Raw genomic sequence first — 22,769 nt, forward strand, 5'->3', positions numbered from 1 at the left:
AAAATTTGTTGCATACCGTAGTTGCTTAATTAAGCTCAAGGAAACTTTGATGGGATTGTGCAATTATGAGGAAGAAAGCGATGCTTAGACAAATTGAGCTAAATGATTTTTGCTAAGATTAGCTGTTAACAGGCCATGAAGCAAAATCATGTTGTGCTTGTCTCTATAAGCTATAGTTTTTAATATGCAACTTGCATTTGTACTTATCTGGAGGATCAAATCCTCTTTTTGACTCCTTTTTTTTTTTTTTAATATATATATATATATATATATTTTATAATATGATTATTATTTGGATGGTGTCACACATATCATCATTCTTTTACCATCTTATTATAAATAAATTATGATTAAATATAAAAATAATTTATTAAAATTGATTAAATACTTCTTACATTTATGAATTTATTCTTTCATATGTTTTTGTTCAAAGAATAACTAATTTTTTTACATAAATATTCTTAACTATTTTAAATATTTAAAATATGTTTTTTTTAAATATTATTTTTATAAAAAATTTATCAAAAAAAAAAAAAAGAACAAGGGGATAAATTTTCGAAATTGACACCCTTTTAATGAAATGACCTTAGAATATAATAAAAAAATTTATATCTATTTATTGATATTAAATAATATATGTATATAAGGTAGACATATAATATATTAAAAATAATGGTGATAAAAGGTGACATGATGTACATTTTTCATTATAATTTTGTTGTTAAATTTATTTATTTTTTAGTTTTTAAATTGTAAAATCATTGCATATATCCCACCATTATTCCAGGATATTATCAGTACACCAGGGCACAAATGCCAATGAATCCCCACCACCAAATGTCAGGCTTCCCACATCCCTTTTGAAATATCACAAATTTCACTGATTCCCAGAAGGGATTGGCTCAAACTGGAATGGAACACAATTTTAAAGAAATAGCAAAAAGATTTGTTTCAACTGTGAAAGATATGGTTGGTTTTAGAAAAAAATACTAAAAATTAAGAATGAAAATTAATTTTTCTTTGATTTATGACCAAAAAAAATTTAAAATTAAATAAAATTTCATATATTTTAAAATTATTTAAAATTTATATAAAATAAAAAAATAAATTTAAATAAATATGTAAACATAATATATTGATTTAAAATTTATTTTTTATTTTTCTTTCATTTTTTTTTTCTCATTTTCAAAAGAAAAATATGGATGGAAAACTAGAGATATTGTTAACAAATGTGAAATTAAAGCAAACAAAAACTTTATTTGGTAGCCAACCCTTTGAAATCCTCTATTTTCAAGCAAAGCACAGCCTTACATGCATCCTTTCAATCTTTCTATCACCAATGCCAACAAAAAATCATGCGTGTCCTCTTCATTTTCCCCTCCACTCTCTCTTCCAAACATGTCCATATCAAAATTCTATGCGATATCCATGGAGAAAAAGAAGAATGAAAAGAGGAAACAAAGAAAAAAAAAAAAAAGATCTGAGTCTTATTCAACCAACTCAATGAGTTAAGAGCAATATATAACTCACTCGGAACATAAGGTGGGAGGAGGCTATAGCAATAATGGAAAATGAATGGAGGGTCGGTCCCCTCCTTCCCCATGAAAGCTGCTTCCATACCTCTGCCTGGATATGATTGCGATCGATCAATCGAAAAGACTGGAAAAGATGAGAATAGCTGACATTTTAAAGCTTGGACTGGAAAGAAGGTGAGCCCAATCTCATGTGAGCTTCACAACATGTCAAGAGCTCAGTTGTCTGAACCCCAAAACCACAAGTGTTCAACCACTTGTCATGGGATTGTCTGGTCATCATTCAAGAAATCAATACCATTCAAACAAGTCAAACGTTCCCAAAGAAGAAAATGACTGAAAAAATCGAAACGAAACAACCACCATGGCACCTTTTGAGCTGAAAATTCTAAAGATTCAAAATCTAAATGGAGCCTTCAGGAATTAAAGCTTGAGAAATGATCCATCCAGAGAAGAAAGCACAAGAAGTTCCTATAAAATTGGACACTACCCATATTCTCCTCATGAATAAAATCTGAGAGTAATATATTTGAATTGAACTAATTTCCAGTACAGGTTTTGAATGTTAATCAGGACTGTATGACAACTTTGGAGATTTACCTGTTAGGATAGCCCAATTGGTCAGGGCAAACACTGGGAAGTGTGGTCCCAATAAGTGGCACATGGTCTTGGGTTCGAATCCTACTTGATATCCTGAATTTACTCGGTGCTAGTTGTTACGAGGCAATCAGCACCCCGAGGTTTAGGTAGATGCACATATATGTGACAAGGAGAAAGTCTAAAAGATGATTATGACCTAATAGCATTGAATCAAGAGAGTTTTAGCGTTAAAGAAAGCCTAATACGACCAACCCTAATTCGGAATTCCTATTAAAGTTCATTACACCATGTGTTTCTAGTTGCGGTAATTAATATCAGATGCACAACACTCCCAAAAGTTATGAGACTCAGTGTGATATGTGTGTGAAGGTGTTCATCATAGTCACAAAAATGAGAGAAGTACCAAGCCAGATCATTTTGATAGGGCTAAGAATTAAACGCACTTGAATGGAATTGAACTCCAAATAAATTTTAGGAGAATGAAAACACAAAGGCTATGTATCCATAGATGGAACATGTACATTGTACATTGAGTTTCTCAAATCCTGATGAATTCTTTCCTACATTCCCGCAATCACAGAAGATGAAACAATGACACGAAATATCAGAGAGAGAAAATGATATATGATATAAAACAAGCATAAGAAACAAAGCTGTGGTTCATAAACCTGGAGGGCGGTAAGAGCAGCATGTTTACAAACTGGTATAACACTAATATCGGATCATGTCTTGAAGGCAATCAAAGAAATGAGAGATTGCGATTTTTTCTTTGCCTGAATAAATGGCCTCAGCCTCCCCACCATGTTCTCCCTGGGCGGCCATTTCAATTAACATGTACAGTTTCTTGATTGGCATCTGCAATAGCAACACACCAAATTATGTAAGTCTAACAACCGGGGAACAAACACTCCTTTTAAACTAAAGGTCGCTGTTCTAAAATCCTTCAGGTATATTAGCATTGTGAGAAAACAAGCAAATATAACATTAAAGAAAATGAAAATCAGAAGATATACAAATTTCGATGTGGTTTGTGTGGATATACACACACATACAAGCACAAGTACACATGAAGTTTATTCAAACTTACATCATTCAGGGCCTCTGCAGCAGAATCGATGTCATCATCTGAGAAAACATTTAGCTGTTGTAACACCTGCAGGTGAGGAAAAGAGACAAAAATCAATACTTTGAAGCATAATTAGATGGAAGATTATCATAGTAAGGGATGCCACCTAAACTTGAACCCATATATTCCAAAGTACAATTTAGCTCACAAGGGCTTTTGCCAAATAAGAGGGGAAAAAATCCAAGCTGACGTTATGCATTAATACCCAAGCTGAACCAAAGGAACTTCTTTATAGGAATTGGAACACCGATGATTCCACAATATGGGGATACCATTTCACCTAAATAGCATGTTAACAGTGAAATCGGTGCACAAGGTCAAGATGGCTTTTTATATTCAGGCACAAAGTTTGATAATTGTAGAATCCTAGGAGGAGCCAAGACATGGAAAATGAAGATCGAAAAGGCACATGCTTTAGAGACAGCCTAAGGTTATATAGCAGGTAGAGAACAAATATTTTCGGTTGCTTCAATCCTGGAAAGTTCTTAGATGGTGTGTAGAGTGTAGCAGCTCGCTTTAAAGCCTAAGGTTGATTCAACATCCAACAAAGACAGATGCTACTGAGGCTCTTGTAGTAAGAGAGATCAAGGAAAAAAAGTTGAACATTCATTATTTTCCTCCTATTTGTGCTTACTCTGCCTTCCTTTTTTCCCTTTCTGCTTCACATGGTAGATGTTCTAATAAAATGGTAATATAGAACAATTGACATTAAACAATTAACTGTTTATGAATGCCATGAATACACAAACAAACCACACAGTAAACCAACTACAATAGCATGTGCATATAAGAATGCCAACTGCAAGAACAAACTTTCGCACTCATCACCAAGGCGTGGTCCAATGGTGAACTAGAAATTTGGTTAAAGAGGAGCAACGTTTAAAACTTAATTAGAAATAGAAAAAGGACTAAAACTAACAATAAATACAAATTGTGATACTTATGAACAATAGATAGAAATATTTATGTTTTTAAGTTTTACATGATTGTTTTATTATAAGCGTCAAAAAAGTTCATTTCAACTATATCCATAAGCAGAGTAAAAACTCATATCCGACCCATCCAAATCATATTTTTTTTTTCATCTAAATCCAAGTTAACTCGATTGCCTTTAGTAAGGCTGCAAAGCAATATAGTTCAACTATGTCTCTCATCTAAATCACATTAAAAATTTCAGCGTTGGACTCATTATCACTCCAAGTTTCCTGCATCATCCTGTTACCCTTCTTGGAATTAGAGCATTCAGCAACAATGTGGCCTTAGCCTCCAAATGATAGACTAAACAGTACTGTTCTTCTTGGGAGGATTTGTTCATTAGTCCTTGGGTACAGACCTTTTTTCCTTCTTAGAGTCGTTTTATTTTTATTTTTTTATTTTTCTGGCCTTTTGTACGCTCATATATTTCCTAAATTTCTTGGAAAAACATGGTGACCATTCCATTAGACATGAACCTTGAATTTTCCTCATACTCAATAGAGTCAACCTTATAAGTCCTTAAGACAACACCTTTAAACTTCTTTTGTAGAGGCAACTTCATTTCAAATGTTCGCAATGAGACCACAAGCTCATCAACTTGGACAGCATCAATATCCATGCTCTCCTTGCAGTTACCTTAGGTCTAAACCTCTCAAGGTGAGATCTCAATATATTTATTTCTTACAACTCTAGAATTGAAAATTTTTTCACCAAGGTTGGAACTAGAATTCATAATATCACTGAGTTTATTCAAAAAAAAGGAGGAAAAAAAAGGAAGGAACTGAGTGAACGTTTATCAAATTCTTTACTCATGTTTTCAAACCTAATGTCAATCTGTTGCAACTTTGGATTCATACTACAAGAAGATTACGCTTTAGAGATGAATTCTTTATTTACAATTCATATGTTACCAATAAAAACTTATTTTTAGTGGTGCAAGTATAATGTTGCTGCTAAAATTATTACATTACAATGACTGTACATAGCGCAATCAAAATGTTATAGTTAAAAAATGGCAGTAATTTCTTGGCATCAAATTTTAACACTTCGGGAATATGGAGGAAAAAGATAATAAAAACATCGCATAATTTTTTGTCACTGAACATATATGAAATTTTCAAAGGAGTATTTGCACTTCTCAGGCCCTAAGAATCATTTGTCGCTTTCACACCCTCTCAACTATTTCAAAGCCAAGCAAAACAAGAACACCATTTTGGTATCAAAGAGGTTGTCATATTGCCCATCATCACATTCTTTTTCAGGGCTTTAAGCACTCATTTATGTTATACCTATTTAGTAGTAACGCAGGTTCATGCATGATTCCATCATATGATTTGGCAACCGGTAATAATGGTGATGGAGGTCACGTTTTACCTTTTTAGCATCTTCTGTCTTTAATGTTGGAACATGGTATGTGACAGAGAAAGCATCACGAATGCCAACTGAATCTAAGAAAGACACTTCGCTTGTTGTCCCGATCACTAACACGTTTTTGCCCTAAAAGAAACAACAGAACAAAATAAGACAATTTTCTAAAGAAATCAATGTTAAGTTGCAGTTAGTTCCAATGCTTTGTAGTAAATTTGAACACCCACAGATAGCCAAAATCGATCAACAAACTTTACCATCTAGTCAAACGGCACATGAAATGTATTTTACCTTATATAGAAGTATTTCAAGCAGTCAGAAAAAAATGAGTGGGCACATCGCATTCTTGTTGTGGTGAAAAATGTAACAATATTCTAGTAAAACAAAGGAAGGAGATGTAGGAAAAACCTTTGGAGGAAGCCGCTTGATGAGGACCAACAGTGTTTGAGAAATTATATTTGAAAAACGAGGACCGATTGCAACATACTCTATTAACCTGCATCAATAGGCATAGGATCAACCACTTACAAAGAAAAGGAAAAGGAAGGGTGATGAGTATATCATTAAAATAATAACAATAATAATAATAATAATAATAATAACAATGATGATGATGATGATAAATTACCTTTCAATGTCATCAAGAACAATAATGCTTAATTGTGACTTATAAGCATCCTCAAATACCTACAAATAGTTAAGTCACAAATAGTTACAAGAAAAGGATTTTAGTTATTCAATACAAGTCACAAATAGTTAAGTGAGGCAGCAAGCTCCGCATGCTCTCATGTGGTACTGAGCATTCAGTGGCAATAATATCCAGATAGAAATGAATTTAGATATTATTTAAACCAAGTAACCAGCAAGTTTCTGAAAGCACATTTAAAAGAGTGATGTTATATATATATATATATATATATATTTTTATGATAAGTCACCTTTGAAAGAGTGATAAAATTCATGAAAATGTATCAAACCTTGACAATCCTTGCACATTTACTGCTTTCGCTAAGGCCAATCATTGATTCTGCAGAAATCTACAAGGAATGATAGATTGAAAATAAGAAACATACAAAAGAAGAGTAAGGACTTGAAAATTCAAAGAAAATAAGAAGCCACTTACAATCTTGACATAGGGGAAATCACTGTCAATACCAACAGTAGCTGCCAGTGAAGTCTTACCACTGTCCAGGACAAAGAACATTTAGGTAAATGAACGAAAAGTAGCAAACAAAAAATAGTGAAACCATAGATACCTGCCACTTGGGCCTTCCAGAAGACAGGTAATAAGTGGGCTTCCTTTGCTCACTTTTACTTGCTCCACCAACAGCATGGCTCTTTGATATATGTGCTCATGTCGTGACCCACATTCAGCCATGCCATTAACTCTGCAAGTCATATTTAGTCAGTGCAAAATGACCAATTTAATTAAATATAAATTTATTTTTGGGAAATGAAGTCTAAAACATACAATTATACTGGCATGAACTGAATTTAATTTTCAGTCATCAAATCTCAGAGCACCAACTTGCCAAAGCATGATCTGAGATAATGATTCAGTAGAAAGCATGAAGCTCTGCCTTGTCTTCTAGGAATTTTTTTTCCATTTAATTTCAAAGGATTCGCCCCTTCCAACTTTTTAACAAGCAAAAAGATGTAGAAACTATACAAGAAAATCTACACCCTAAAAGATCTTATATATGAGACTTAAAAGTGCCCCTGTTATACGAAAATAGAGTACATGCCGATAGCAGTTTACAGAACTGCATTACAAGCACTTGATTAGCCTACCAACAATAAAATCATCTTAGATTTTGCTTCTCACTCAAGAAAAGGGGAGTAACAATCAGCTATTCTCAAAATCTAACACTGAATGAAACATATCATATGAACATCAAAATTATTTTAGATATGCACATAATATAGAACCAATTTTGTGTTTGTGTATTAAGTTTGGCATAACATCAGCAGAAGTTCCTTCTAGAAGTGCCATTTGGCACCTTGAGAGAGTGCCATGATTACCAACATGTTAAAGACAAGAGGGACCTCCTCTTAACAGTTTTTGTGTTGACATGGGATAAGGCACTGAGATACCAGAGTCCAGACCAACTTCAACACCAGCCCATCCATTCCAGGACATCATGGTTCCATGCTATCTTGATCCCAGGTTTTCATTCTCCCAAAGGAAAACCTTGATGTTTGGACAGGTTACACCTCCAAACTACCCTACAACTACAGTAGGCAAGCCACTCTAAAACTTGATGTCAGCCTAGGTCAGGAGAGGAGAGAAGACAGCCATATGAGCTGAGTTCTTGTGGGCAATGGACCATAGAAGTATTATATTGGGCAAACATGCTACAACATCCCGCCAACTGACTGTGAAAAGACTTGACCGAGTTGACTCAGTGCAAAATCTATGAAAACAAAGGCAATTCAAGAAACAACAGTGAAAAGTTTCACTTGAATTGAGGTTTTTTATTTTTATTTTTTTAATAAGCATTTGCCACTTTGCAACCAAATGGTGAGGAAGGCACCTGCCACCAGTTTAACTTACTAAGGGGAGAAAGGGAGGCACTCCACCATCATCATCATGTTGTCTGACAAGAAAAACACTCTTAAGGCACCCTTTTGTCAGCCTTGCACCTAAGCCTATAGGCCCTACAGTTGTCGGTCTTAAATCTTTACACAAAATAGTTTTTTTTTTTTTACCAGGTATAAAGCAAAATATATTAAAAAGCGAATGGAAAAGGCAAACCAAGTACACACGGAGTATACCAAAATGCGCTAAAAGCAATCAAAGAGAAGAGAAACTCACCACAGCCCAATACAAAAACACTGCCCTAAAGTTCTAGAAAAACAGAGGGCACCCATAAATCCAACTTGCAGCCAAACCAAATCTGCCAACTCTTGACCAAACAGAGCCTTCATCTCTCCCCCAACCTCCCAGCCACTCTTTACAACTCTAGCCTGAACACTCAGAATCCACCTTCTGGCTCCTTCTCTATCTTCCACTTGATTGATTATAATTAAAGGACCTCTCCAACTTCCAAAGCTCTCTATCAAAATGACACATAAACAAAAGTCTCCTCTTAATACTCGAGGCCCCCACTGAACAACCCTTTCTGGCTTCTAAAATCCTCAATAAGGACACAACTTCCTTCTCAAAACCATCTATAGGTAATCCCAAAGACTTATTGAAGGAGATGAAATTCCTAAAAGAGGAGAGGCTCCCATCTCCCAGCATGTCCTTACTGGGGCTGTCCTTTCCTGGGGCCCCTCCTCACTGCACAAATCAATGACTGAACAACCGGCATCTTTGCAAGAATAGTTAATCTTCTTACAAAACAAGTCCTTAGGCCTCCCATCACTTAAAACCTCATGTCAGCCTTCCCCAGTGGCTGAGCACTCCCATATTACCATACTCCACTCACTATCTTCATCTCAGGTTGATGATTTCCTCAAAAAATCTCAACTATCAACAATCTAAAAACCTCAAAGCTCCACCTACTGGGTTTCAACTAAACTAAAGCATAATAAAAGGCAGCAAACCTACCAATCAAAAAATAAAGAAATAAAAGGTAGCAAACCCAGAGAAAATCAGAGAATGCTTGATATAGCAGCTTCAGGATTAGAAGATCTACGATGGACTGAACTGGTACCAGCACTAAGCAAGGTACATTGTCAACATTACAGGTTACATAATTCCTTGCATTCTGGATTTGCTTGAAAGAAAACAAAGCCACGGGCTGCTGCCTTTTTTTTCTTCCTCCAGTATTCATGGTCAGCAACAAATGCAACAAACAATATCTTAAATGTAAGTCTAGTTCTTGTTATGAATTTATGCAGCAAAGGCACCAAGGATTTTCTACCAGCACAGCAATGCAATATTGTAATTATGAAAATCTTGATTAGATGTCTACATTAATGAAACACGGGATTGAAAAAAGAGTATACACGAGGTAGATTCATCATTATACATCAAGCCCATAAGAATGTAAAAGAAACCAGAGCAACAGTGGAGTAGGATCCAAGTAGCTTTCAAGATGATGACAGCAGGATAATGTGACAATAACTAACCATTTACAATACTTTGAACATGTTCTATGAAGACCAGGTCTAATGAAATAATCAGTAGCTAAGGGAAAACATGATGAGGCAAAACAGAAGTGAATGCCTCATTGCTTGGGGTCAGCGCAACTATCCAAAGTAAATTTAGTATGCTTGAATTAATGTGTTGATGTAGTGTAAATGCACATAACATTTGTCAGCCTGAAGAACTGCGAAGTTATCGTAACCATACCTGCACCGTTCAAGGTCATCTGTGGAGGCTCCAAATGCAGGAATAATCTCTTGGAGGGCATTCAGAAAATCCTCCATGGTGACTTTTATACTCTCCTCATCCACTGGCTTAGTAAGATCATCCATGCTTAGTTGCCGATTCAAAGCAAATGATACTGCACTTTTTACAACGCCTTCAAGCTCTGCCCCACTATAGTTCTTTGTCCGAGCAGCTGCATTAAGAAAAATGAATTTCTCTAAGACATCTAAATAAGTTCACTGAAAGTCTTCTCAAACAACCTTACATGACAAACATTCAATAGAATCAATACTTAATAAATAAATCATATAACCTGTCAAATTACAAGTCTAAAAGTTCCTCTCCTGGTATTTACAAGATCAATGATTGCACTAGTATACAAGATCAATGATTGCACTGGTACATGTTGAACCATCACACTAAGTATTGGGAAAATACAATATAGTATACATACAGGTACAAAACAAAAACCAGAAGTAGTAAGCAGCATAAGGAGAATTTTTCAATGCATAATCTTAGCTTAGAAACAAAAATAATTAAACTCATAAAAAGCATAACCAACATACCAAGCTCTTGCAAGTTCACATCTGGAGCGAGAAAAGAATTTTCTTTCATTTTGTTTGTATGAATTTGAAGAATTTGTAAACGACCATTCTCATCAGGGAGGCTTATCTCCACTTGAACCTCCAAACGTCCAGGCCTGTGAACACAAACAATTAAAAACTAAATAATTGAGTTATTAAATTCAAAGACTTCAGAGAATTGTTGCTTTTCAGGAATTTTTCATAAGCAGCAACTTTACATCCTACTTATTTCATTGAAATGATTTTATGTCCCCTCAAAGGTTAAGGCCCTCGCTTGGTTAGTAGTACATGGGAAGGTAAACACCAATGACAAGTTGCAATTGAGAAGACCCTACAAATCCCTCTGTCCTCAATGGTGCATTCTTTGCAAAGGAAATGGAGAATCGATCGACCACCTTTTTCTTCATTGTTCTGTTACCATTGGACTCTGGCACAAGCTGTTCCATCTAGCAGGGTTGGCTTGGCTTGGGTACCTCCAAGGAGTATTGTGGACATGATGGTTATTGCTTTTAAAGGTTTGGGGAATTCCTTAAGAGGCAAGACACTTTGGCAAATCACTTGCCTTACTTTGTTATGAATGGTGTGGCAAGAGAGAAACAATAGGATTTTTGAGGATAAGGGGAGAACGGAAGAGATGTTATGGGACTTGCTTTTTTTCTATTCCTCTCTTTGGGCCTCTTGTACTGCAGCTTTTAGCGGAGTTCCTCTTAGTGTTTTACAACTCAACTGGACTGCGGTTTGCGCTTCAAAAGTTTAAGAGTGTTGGGGTTTTTCTTTGTATTTAATTTTCTAAAGTTGGGTGTTTTCTCTTTTGTTCAGTTTTTGTTTTTATGGGAAGGACTTCTCATCCTTCTCTTGTTTTCTTCTCTTTCTCTTGTATCTCTTCTTTCTCTTGTAACTTTTCTTCTTTTAGTATAATTTTCTTCGTTTCTGATCAAAAAAAAAAAAATTGAAATGATTTTATGTAGCACAAGAATGTATGAGAGAAAGGACGCACCTCAGAAGTGCTTCATCCAGCAAATCCTTTCTGTTAGTCATTCCGATGAGCAAAACGTTATTCAAAGACTCGACACCATCTATCTAAAAGACCAAGTTAATTCCAGTCATTTAATGTCATATATAGCCAGCAGTAGCTTTAAAAAAGCTATGAAATTCCCCTGTTGGTTCTACCACACAAAGGACCACTTAAACATTAAACTAACCTTTGTAAGGAGCTGGTTAACAATGCTATCATGAACCCCAGTACCATCTCTAGTGGAACCTCTTGACTGCAAATGCCACAAAACACATAAATTGCATAACCAAACCAATTGTGAACAAATCAAAACTTATGGCAAGCAATGAAGAACTATTAGGCAACCATGGGAGCTCCTACCTTACAAATTGCATCAATTTCATCAAAAATGATAACATGCAAGTCACTTTGATCACCTAAAACCAGACACGAAAAGCATTATACATAAGAAGGGACAACTAGAAGAATATTTAGCCAGCACATTTCTCTTACCGCGAGTTCTTTGGTCATTCTCGGCATCAGCAAATAAATCTCTAACATTCTTCTCAGTTTCACCAACAAACTTACTTAGCACTTCAGGCCCATTCACAATCTGGAATTCACAAAAGCATTAGTCAAGCTACAATATAATGAGAAACAACCTTAATTCCACCATACTAACCAAAAAAAAAAAAAAAACAAAATTATGTTCTATGTATTTATGGAAATGTTTGCAAGGGCAAACTCCTCTGTTTTTCCCTTGCTTTATTGCAATTCTTGCAGTTAGCAGTCAAAGCTTATCAGTGTTGTTGGGAATAAAACACCCCTACAACTAATTCATACCCATTGTTTTGGTTGGTAAAGACAAATAACTACAGAAAAACATAATTCCAGGGGATCCGGCCTCTAAGTAATGTGAGAAGCAACAGACAGAAGAGCAAATAATTTCATTGATGGAGTAAAAGATGTCCACATACCACAAAATTTCCATAAATAATAGTTGATTTTCATTAATGAAGAGTAAGCATTGATTTACAAGTAGACCACGATCAGAATAACAAGCAACATGTAGAGTAATGATTGTTTCAAGCAGCCATCCATCCCTTTCCCCACATTGTTACAGACAACCACTAATAGCTTCATTTTTATACCTTTGGTTCCCTGCCATTTAACATCTTTCCAATCTGGCGAGCCATTAGTGTCTTCCCAGTACCAGGAGGTCCATAAAGCAGCATTCCCTTGACATGCTTGATGCCTAGTCTGCAACATTAGAAAAATTCCAGTCAGAAGCACAAGTGGGACATATGTATATTCTGAATGATAAAGAAATAGTATTGGTTTCATATGATTGAATCTACTTGATCCATAGCCTCCTTGAATATTTTTTTTTTATATAAGTAAACGCACAAAAGAAATATATTAGAAGAAAGGGCGCCTTAAGGCTGACCCAAAGCATACAGGGGTATACAAGAGTAGCCAAAAAGCAAGAACAAAAAGAGGGGATACAAAAAATCACCAGCCCTTATCTAGAACCCAACCAATCAAAAAAGCTGATTGAAGGAAGAGGTCCTTCATCTACAATCGATTTAGTCCAAAACCAAAAATTACATACAAAAGAATTTTTCATCCTATGAATCGAAAGCTCCTCATTTTCAAAAGCAATTCTATTTCTTTCTTTCTAAACGGCCCAAAAAAGACGTAAGGAGGCTGTCATCCACACCTTACTACACTTCTTGCCCATGTTGATACCACGCCAACCAATAAGGGTATCTCTAACCGAATAAGGAAGGACCCACATTACGCCACAAGGAGCAAATAATAACTCTCATAAAACTCTTGCCTTGGTGAAATGAATTAGAATATGATCAATAGACTCTTCTTCCGCACAACAAAGGAAGCATCTATTAGCTAAAGTCCACCCCCCTTTTTTAGTTGATCCAAAGTTAACACCTTACCCCAAGAGGCTTCCCAAGCAAAAAAAACCCACTTTATTAGGAACACAAAAGCTCCAAATAATGTTCTTTGGAAACTGAACAGCTCTTCTTGAATCTAGAGCACTATAAAGGGATTTGATAGAAAAAATCCCGTTTCTTAGTCTCTTTCCACAACATCCTATCTTCCAAATTAGGAATAAGCCTCCTTCCTTGTATTGTCACAAGTAACCTCTCCACCTCCTCCACCTCCCAATCATTGAATGGCCTAGAGAACCTAGGACTCCACCCCCCTTCCTTTCCCGATGAGTCCCACAAATCTACCAACCAAGCCTCTTTAGAAGCCGCTAAGGCATACAAAGAGGGGAAAGAATCACAAAAGGCAAAGTTCCCACACCATTTATCTTTCCAAAATTTCACTCTTCTACCATCTCCCACAAAAAATACAACTTTGTTTTGCAAAAGAGACTCTTCCTTCCTGATTTCCTTCCAAAATCCTACACCAAACCCCTCCCTTCTTCTTCCCCCAACTTCCTACTAATAACAAGCTTCCAAAGAGTCTCCCTTTCATTCGCAAAACGCCAATTCCACTTATATAAAAGGGCCCTATTGAGAGTAGAAAGACGTCTAACTCCCAAATTATCCTTGAATATGGAGATATGAAAGTTCTGTATCAGGGGTTTTGGTGCAAGCTATTAGCAATTTGGTTAAGGTTTTTGTCAATTCTTATTTTGATTGAGTGTAATTTGGGTTTTTATAGACAAAAAGAAATACATTAAATAGGCGTCCATCAAAAAGGGGCACAACACAAGCACATAAGATGTATACAAAGAGCACCAAATCTCAAACAAGAAAAAGAGCTAAAAGAAACACATCATTGGTTAATGATGAGTTCAAGCCAACCCCAAAATATTAATAAAATCTAATAATAAGAGACTAAAATCACCCAAGCTATTTCATAGGCAAGACCCTTTGGAATATTGCTTATCTCATTGTGATTTGAATCATATGGCGAGAGAGAAATGCTAGGATCTTTAAAGATAAAATGGAAACCTAGGTTCTCTAGGTCCTTCAATGATTGGGAGGAGGAGGTGGAGAGGTTATTTTTTACAATTCAAGGAAAGAGGCTAGATACTAATTTGGAGGATAAGGTGTTATGGAAAGAGACTAAGGATGGGAATTTTTCTGTTAAATCTCTTTATAGTGCTCTTGATTATAAAAGTGCAGTACAGTTTCCAAAGAGCATCATTTGGAGCCCTCGTGTTCCTACTAAAGTGGGTTTTTTTGCTTGGGAAGCTTCATGGGGTAAGGTGTTAACCATGGATCAACTAGAAAGGAGGGGTTGGTCCTTAGCTAATAAATGTTTCCTTTGTTGTGTGGAAGAGGAGTCTATTTTGATCATATTCTAATTCATTGCACCAACGCAAGGGTTTTATGGGAGTTATTGTTTGCTTTTTTTGGTGTGATATCGGTCCTTCCGTTCTCAGTTAGGGTTATAAGGTCCTTCGTGGGCAAGAAGCGTAGAAAAGTGTGAATGGCAGCCCCATTATGTCTTTTTTGGTCGGTTGGGAAGGAAAGAAACAGAATTGCTTTTGAAAATAAGGAGCTTTCAATTCAAATAATGAAAAATTCTTTTGTATGTAATTTTTTGTCTTGGACTAAGTCAGTTATAGATGAAGGACTTTTACTTTTAATCAACTTTTTTGATTGGTTGGGTTCTAGATGAGGGCTGGTGAGATTTTTTGTATCCCCTCTTCCTTTTTGTTCTTATAATTTGGCATCTCTTGCATACCCCCTATATGCTTAGGGTTGGCCTTTTGGCGCCCTTTTCTCTCTTTATATATAATATTTTTCTGTGCGTTTACTTATTAAAAAAAAAAAGATGTCAAAGATATTGTGGGATTTACTTCACTAACCAACTGGACAACTCTAACGAGTTGGGTTTCTTAAGCCATGGAACTTAGGGTTTCTACCTCCAACTAATCTCTTCCAACTCACTAGATGATCATAGTCCACCTATGGTCTTTCCCTGTACATCCCCTTCCTCCTTATCCCAACAACTTATTTACTAAAGAGCTTTAGCTTAATGAATAATCACATTCCCAAAAACTTCTCCTTTGATTTTCTTAAGGACTTACTTTAAAGTCTTCACCTTCTTAGCTAATTTGAAACTTGGGGTTCTATAGAAGCTATAGAATTCTCACCAAGTCTTAACAAAGCTTCCAAACTCACTTTCCTTTAACCACATATTCTAAAATCAGAAAAGAGTTCTCCAAATCTTAATCCACCACTATGAAGAGGATAGAGCAATGATCAAACACTAGTTTAAGTAAAGCAACTAGGACATTTTTGAAAAATGTGTCCCCCATTTACCATAACAAATAACGGATCAACCTTAGGCATTGATTGATCTCTACAGCCTCCTAAGTTCCTAACCAAGTAAATGCAACAAATACAAGAGATATACCCAACAACTCAGAGTCTTCAATGAATCATAAACCCATCGCAGTAGAATCTCTTAACAATTTTCTTGTTAGAGACTTTGGTGAATATGCTTTTATCTAAAAGAGAAGCACAAAGACACTTTACAATTTTACACGCTTTGCCAGTGAATCTACCTTCATTGGTTTATCTTCTAGGTGAGTCCCCTACAAGGACTGAAATCTATCTCTCTCCCTACTCTAAATCCCACCATCCTAATGGTTTTTTGTTATAAGTAAATGAGAGAATATATTCAAAAGCGCTAGCAAAATGGCGCAACAAAGTATACAAAAAGTCCAAAAGGCTAGCAAGAGAGAACAAGGAAGAGTGAATACCAACCACCCTAACAACAACCAAACAACACCCAAGAAAACCAGACTGTCCATGGAGGGAATGACCAGAGAACAACCAAAACCAACACCAAAAGAAACACCTAAAGCCTATAAAAGGCCTAGGAAGGAAAAGAAAACGCCCTTGAGCCCTTCTGCAACCAAAACCCTCAACCAATTTGGGAGTGGATAAAGCAACCTCATATTGAGAGAGCTGAAACCCCACTGCTCTTCCCCCTTCCCTTGACCGAGAGAGGAGAGTAATTGTAATTAACTGAACATTCTAGTTTTCGGATTTCCCCTTCCAGACAAGTACACAAGAATGATTTTCTATTTCCCCTTAAGACCTTAACCCCACGTCCTTTTCTTGACTCCATCTTCCTTAGGAGTGAACTAATTTCCTTTCCATCACCCCAAAAAGCTGCTGAAATTGGCAAACTCAGTGGGAAGACGAGCAAATCCAAGCTCCTCCCCCTCCAAAATGCAACAGGCCTACAAGGCTTTGTTGGCCTCCAACTCCTCAGCCCTAACCACCATCCTAATGTTAAAAGTTGTACCTGTTGCTTGCTGTCCAGACATTCTAGTAATCTTTTATTTTAATTCCAACCCATGACAACTTAAACAAATCATTATTCCATCCATAAATTCTAATTCTACCTTTCCACCAAAACCCATTAATCAAAGGCCTAGAACTGTTAATTACAGGCAGCAAAACCAAGGGTTTCTGTATGTTATTGTCTGCCCTTAAATTCATGACAACAAACAGCATGATCAGAAACAACATTGAAAATGAAGATTACCTGCTGGTCACATGGGAAGGAAAAACTCTAGAGGCAAAAGCTCTTCGAAATATATCCGCAAACTCTGCACTTAGACCACCTATACCGAGTGACTGGAGATTAAACTCTTTCTGCCTAAAGATGTTGCTACTAGCAGCCTCCCGCTGGTTCACAATCTGCATGGAGTACAATGAATATCACTAAATAGTAAATTGCATTCTTTAAAAATGATTAAAATCCATCATGGCAGAGAATAAAGCAGCTAGAAAAGTTAACATAGGAGATGATGCATATGATATGATGAAAATTGCACCTAGCTGCATGCAGCATAGCTCCTTTTAAAAATTATACAAGAAATTTTTTTCACCATTTAAAATTTATTAAGCTGGTTAGCATTAGAAAACTAAGCAAAATCAGGAAAGGAAAAAACACATCTAGGCATACTGCAAGGACAATGAAAAATTACCTTTATTCCACTGGAATTTGGTGCTTCAAAAATAATATACGTTTCAGCTGCAATTATCCCTCTTTCAATACCTTTTGATTTTTCTTGCCCTTCTATGACCGCCTGATTAACTGTGAAAATATAACCATTGCCATGATACTCAAATGTTACCCTCTGTCCTGTTGTCATAACCTACACCAAATAAAACCTGCCATCTTTTCAGGATGTAAACCAGATAAAGAGATATGCTAAAAAACATATATTGATTAATCACTTTGTTCCTTGGGCTAGTTCTGGATGCTCATTTTCTAAGAACACTTTGAATCCAGAGACAATGCCAATAACACAAGGAATGGATTTGCATTTTCTAACTTCCTATTTCTGAAATCGTATTCCTTCTAAATAACTACCATATCATTTGCTTAATTAACTCATGTTTTTTTCCAATTACAAATTTACCATTTGTTGGTTGAATAAATTTCTATGAAAAAAATGGGATTTGACCTAATGGATAAGTGAGAAAGAAAAAGCATGGTAGCATTTATTGCCAAAAGTGCTCATCTGAAAACCCTCAAATGAAAGTTACTATTATAAGGAACAAAGGAGGACTAAAAGAGTCCAGCATAGAATGTAGTCCACTTTCAAACTCTTTTCATGCAACTCAAATTGTAGCATTATGCAGAACACTCCATCTAGATTTTACAATGTACATTCTGAAAGAGCAGCAATCAATTATTGCAGTGCACTCAAAAGCCAAAGTGTTAGGCCATAGCACATTCGCATCCACCATGGATTTGTATACAGCATGCAATACAGAAAGACATTCTGAATTGATAGATCTAAGGTTTCTTATAAGAAATAAAGGAACAACTTCAACTAAAAATACTTTTGCTGATACCTAACCCATGAAGCAAAGGACTTCAAATATTCAGATACACTGAACAGAAGAAGCTCACATATACTTTAGCAAATTTGCGCCTGGATGACAACCATGTACGCATGTAAGAAAGTAATTAAGAAAACCATGTGCACCCTCACCTGGTTAATAAATCTCTTCCTAAGTTGCTGAGACAACTGAACAGCATCAATCTGCAAAAGAAATATGTTTCAGTCACTGCCAAACCATATGGACAATAGCAATAAGTTATAAGACATCGGGATGTCAGGATGTAGTGATGTAGGACAACCCTAGGATGGTTGTCTACACTCAAATAGGTGGGCTAAGGTTTTTATTTTTTAGGGTTTAAGGGGAGCAACAAAGGATAAAGTTTATGTTAGAGAAAAATAAAATTAAAAAAAAAATAGAGAGAAAGAAGATATGACGAAAAAAAGATAAAAACCTTAGAGTCTCATTAAGGCTTTTTAGGAGTCTCACCTAGGAAAAAATCAATGAAGCCTCACCATTGAGGATTGCAACACTTGCAAGATCAATTACTTTGATTTACATCAATTAACCTTATTAATAGGCTTCTCCAAGAAATCCAAAGTCTACTAAGATTTTAATAACCCATTAGGCTACGTTTGGTTCCACGAAAACAATAAGGAAAGAAAAAACTGTTAAGGAAGATAATGTTCTTATGTTTGGTTTTATTATGAAAAATGTAAAAAAAAAAAGTTAAAATATAATTAAAATTATTAATATATATATATATATATATATATATATATATATTTTAAAATGATTTAATCTATATATAGAAGAGTTAAATTTGTGAAAAAAGTTTGAAGTAATACATAAAAATAATTTATTAATTTTAAATCTCTTTTTTTTCTTTCCTTTTACTTTTCCTTTCTATTTTCTTTCCCTCACATTTTCCTTCAAACTTTCTCAGAACCAAACATAGCCATTGTGATTCTAATTCTAACTGTCTTATAACCTAATTGGCTAATCCTAATTTGACTCCAAATACTAATCTTACTTTAATTCCAACTAATGTTAATCCTATTTAAATTTTATTTGTCTTTCCTTTCCTTTCCTTTCCTTTCTTGAATACACTTTAAAAGGCTTTTCCCCCATCATGTAGTCATGCCTAAGCATAAAACCAAGTAGCTAAATAGAACAAAAAGGTGCCAGGATAGTGATTGTAATGTAGAATCTAGCAGTGCCAAGTGCCAACCTATTAGATTGCAATAATGGAGTGGTTAATGAATCAAAAAGAAAAAAGATTCAGGAAAAAAAAAATGATAGAAAGAAAGGCATACCTGTTCATCTTTAGTCCCTTTTTTCACAAACTCCAACTCCAGAGTGAGCAATGCTAGGTTGAAGTCATCAGGTGGGATAAATCTAAGAACAATGCCACCATAAAATAATTAGAAAACTGGAGAACATGCACTAACAACTATCTAAAACAGTCGAGGTATGAAAACCAAACCTGCTCACAGATACTGAGTCCCCCGTAGAAACTCTCGCATGGCGACGTTGGATAGCATTAAGAGCAATATGACCATTAGGAATGCTCTCATGGGCAGTATCTTTTGGTTAAGAAAATAAGAAAGTAATTCTTCTCGATAAAGAAAAATGATAATCATACCATTTGAAGTGGTTAAACATATAAACATCTTTGGAACATGGAAAGGATAACTACTTAGATCTCCTGTGTTTTGATATTATGCCAGACTTTCCTCAATCACCCAATAACATGTTAGAATTCAAACCAGTAACGATGAATTTTCCGATTTTGAGGGCATCCCCCGAATTCTTTCACAAGCTTCTAACCTATGTCAACATTTGATTCCACATTTCCACTCGGAACAACGAGAAACCAACCAAAAACAACAAGCATACATACAACATTCAAACAGATCAAGCACTCCACAAAAATCAATGCGAAAACATGCAACTATATATAGAAATGGATATGAAATAGAAAGAACGCATGAATCCCCAACCGATGCGAGAGCGAGATTGGATCCATGAACGGCGAACTTGCGGAGATCGGAGGGGGAGCAGTAGGCGAAATTGGTGTGGACGAGATCTCTAGCTGGGGTGTTGGTGACGATCATGGAGGAATCGTGGCCTGATCTCCCGGCCATTGCGTGGGATCGAAAGAGTGTGTTAGGGTTTTGGAGATGGAGAAAATGGCGTATGCTTTGCTGCTAAGGAATTGAAACAACGGAGCAGATGGGTTTTGGTTCAAAGCCAGTTGAACACGGAGAGAAGAGGGATGGGGACAAACGTACGAATTGAAAGCAAAGGGCCTGTTTGTGGAGTTTTGGGTCAAAATGACCCATTTTTGAAAAAAATTGTAACATCTAATCTTTTTTAAACTTATGTTCAAATTGGCCTCTTTAATAGGTGCTATGTCATTAAAAAATATTTTTTTTCGTCATTATAGTGAAAGCCGCAGTTGGCAAACGCGATTTCATTTTTGTACTAAAGCGGCAGTTGACAAACGCGGCTTCATTTTATTATATGAATGAAATTTAAAAATATACTTAAATAATAAATTATTTATATTTAAATTTAAAATTCTAGTATTACTTCAACAAACATAAATTGATAAATAGAAGATATTATAAATGAATATTTTATTTATTAATAAATTAATAATCTTAAAATAATAAACTTATATAACATATAAATAATATATAAAATTGTATAATTTATTAATTTAAGATATTTAATTTGTTAATTTTTAAAATATTAATTTATTTGTATTATGATAAATTTATCTTTTATCGAAATAACAGTATAGCAGTTGATAACTCGGATTTCAATTATAATATTTTTTTTTTACTTTCAAATTTATATTGAAATTTGAAAAATATACTTAAATAATAAATTATTTATATTTAAACTTAAAAATCTAATATTACTTCAACAAATATAAATTAATAAATAGAAGATATTATAAATGAACGTTTTATTTATTAATAAATTAATAATCTTAAAATAATAAATCAAATATTCATTTAAACTTAAGAATCTAGTATTACTTCAACGTCAATTTATGGCAATGTCATTTTTACGTGTGGTCTCAACCAGTAAGGATCCATATAAACCAATTATCCAACCATTCCCTCAACTTTCTGGTACTAGATTCTATCATAACCTATTTCCTCATCGACAACAAATATGTATGAGGAAATATCAAAGCTTTCACTTCAGAGGGATCCTTCGAACGATACAGCTATGAAACAAAGGTTAAGTGACAATGTGGGCCAACTTATTGATCCGAACCATGTCTCGCTGTTGAAATCAGCTGTAGTCAGTGGCCAACCTCTAGGGCAAACACTGCATGGTGCACCTTATGCATGGCCACCTTTGGGCAACGTGTCACTCTTCCATTTATTCATCCTTAATTTTTAAAAATAATTTCCCAAACCCTAATTTGCCAATAATTTTCCAAATTCTAGTTTTACAAATAATTTTAATTCTTCAAATTTTCATTCTTAGAATTTTTAGGTCCTAAAAGTCCTGTTTTTCAATAAAATTTGCTGTCATTTTATTCGGCAAGCAATTTTCACATTTTCTTTGATTTTTAAAATGTTTTAAAATAAGCACGAATAAATTTCATAATTTCAAATAATGGAATTCATGAAATTAATTTGTGTAAGAATAAATCGGGTTTTGGTGGGACCCACATATGTGATTTTCTCATTGATTGATTGATTGTCATGCTTGATTGATTTGTTTTGGGACACATGTGATTATTCTGTGTTCGTTCACTAACCTTTGTTTTCCATGAAGCATTTAGCTCATTACTCAGGTATACTCCTTGACTTTCTGGTTCATTCGATTATTTTTAGATTGATATTATTTTGGTATCCATGTTTGATCAATCAATTGACATACTTGCTTCATTTTATTTAGTAGAGACTTGTTTTAAGGGCTTAGAGGGGTGCTACGGTCTTTTCCGTACCTTCCCAATAAGTAACCTAACCACCGAGCCAAGATTTGGTTTTTTGTAGACCGATTTTTCCCAAATAAGAAGTCACACTTAGGGTTTTTTTTCTTATTTTGTTTTCCCTTTAAAAATAAAATAAAAATAAGTGGCGACTCCAAGTCATTTTCTTAAAAGATAAATCATTTTCAAATAAAAAGCGAGTTCACAATCGAGTGGAAGCACATGAGCAGAAATGCGGAGTCCACAAAATGGCAACTCCACTAGGGATCACTATAGGGTCAAGCTTGAACATAAGTTGAGGCAAATGTGGTGTTTGATTGGTCGATCAGTGGGTGTCTACATTTCTTTGTGTTTTTGTTTATTTGACTATTTATCACACATTGAGAGCTCTTGATATCATTATCCTTGATGCATGTCTTATTATCATATTCGTTTGAGGCATTGACATGTTGATTATATT

At 35.1% G+C, this 22,769-nt stretch overlaps 1 protein-coding gene across 1 annotated transcript; it reads right to left on the bottom strand.

Moving 5' to 3' along the window:
- Positions 1-2,612: 2,612 nt before the first annotated feature.
- Positions 2,613-20,678, bottom strand: LOC100243494 (vesicle-fusing ATPase). The gene is made up of 21 exons (XM_002284951.4): positions 20,323-20,678; positions 19,835-19,930; positions 19,665-19,746; positions 18,501-18,551; positions 17,484-17,654; positions 17,039-17,193; positions 12,649-12,757; positions 12,011-12,110; positions 11,879-11,934; positions 11,706-11,771; positions 11,501-11,583; positions 10,486-10,619; positions 9,902-10,112; positions 6,858-6,989; positions 6,725-6,785; positions 6,579-6,638; positions 6,230-6,288; positions 6,010-6,097; positions 5,608-5,730; positions 3,220-3,285; positions 2,613-2,987 (listed from the first exon to the last, which is right to left on the bottom strand). Exons 1-21 carry the CDS (start codon positions 20,493-20,495, stop codon positions 2,844-2,846), a joined length of 2,220 nt encoding a protein of 739 aa, XP_002284987.1. The 5' UTR covers positions 20,496-20,678; the 3' UTR covers positions 2,613-2,843.
- Positions 20,679-22,769: the final 2,091 nt, after the last annotated feature.

This window comes from Vitis vinifera, chromosome 19, assembly GCF_030704535.1.
Source record: "Vitis vinifera cultivar Pinot Noir 40024 chromosome 19, ASM3070453v1".
Lineage (NCBI taxonomy): Eukaryota > Viridiplantae > Streptophyta > Magnoliopsida > Vitales > Vitaceae > Vitis > Vitis vinifera.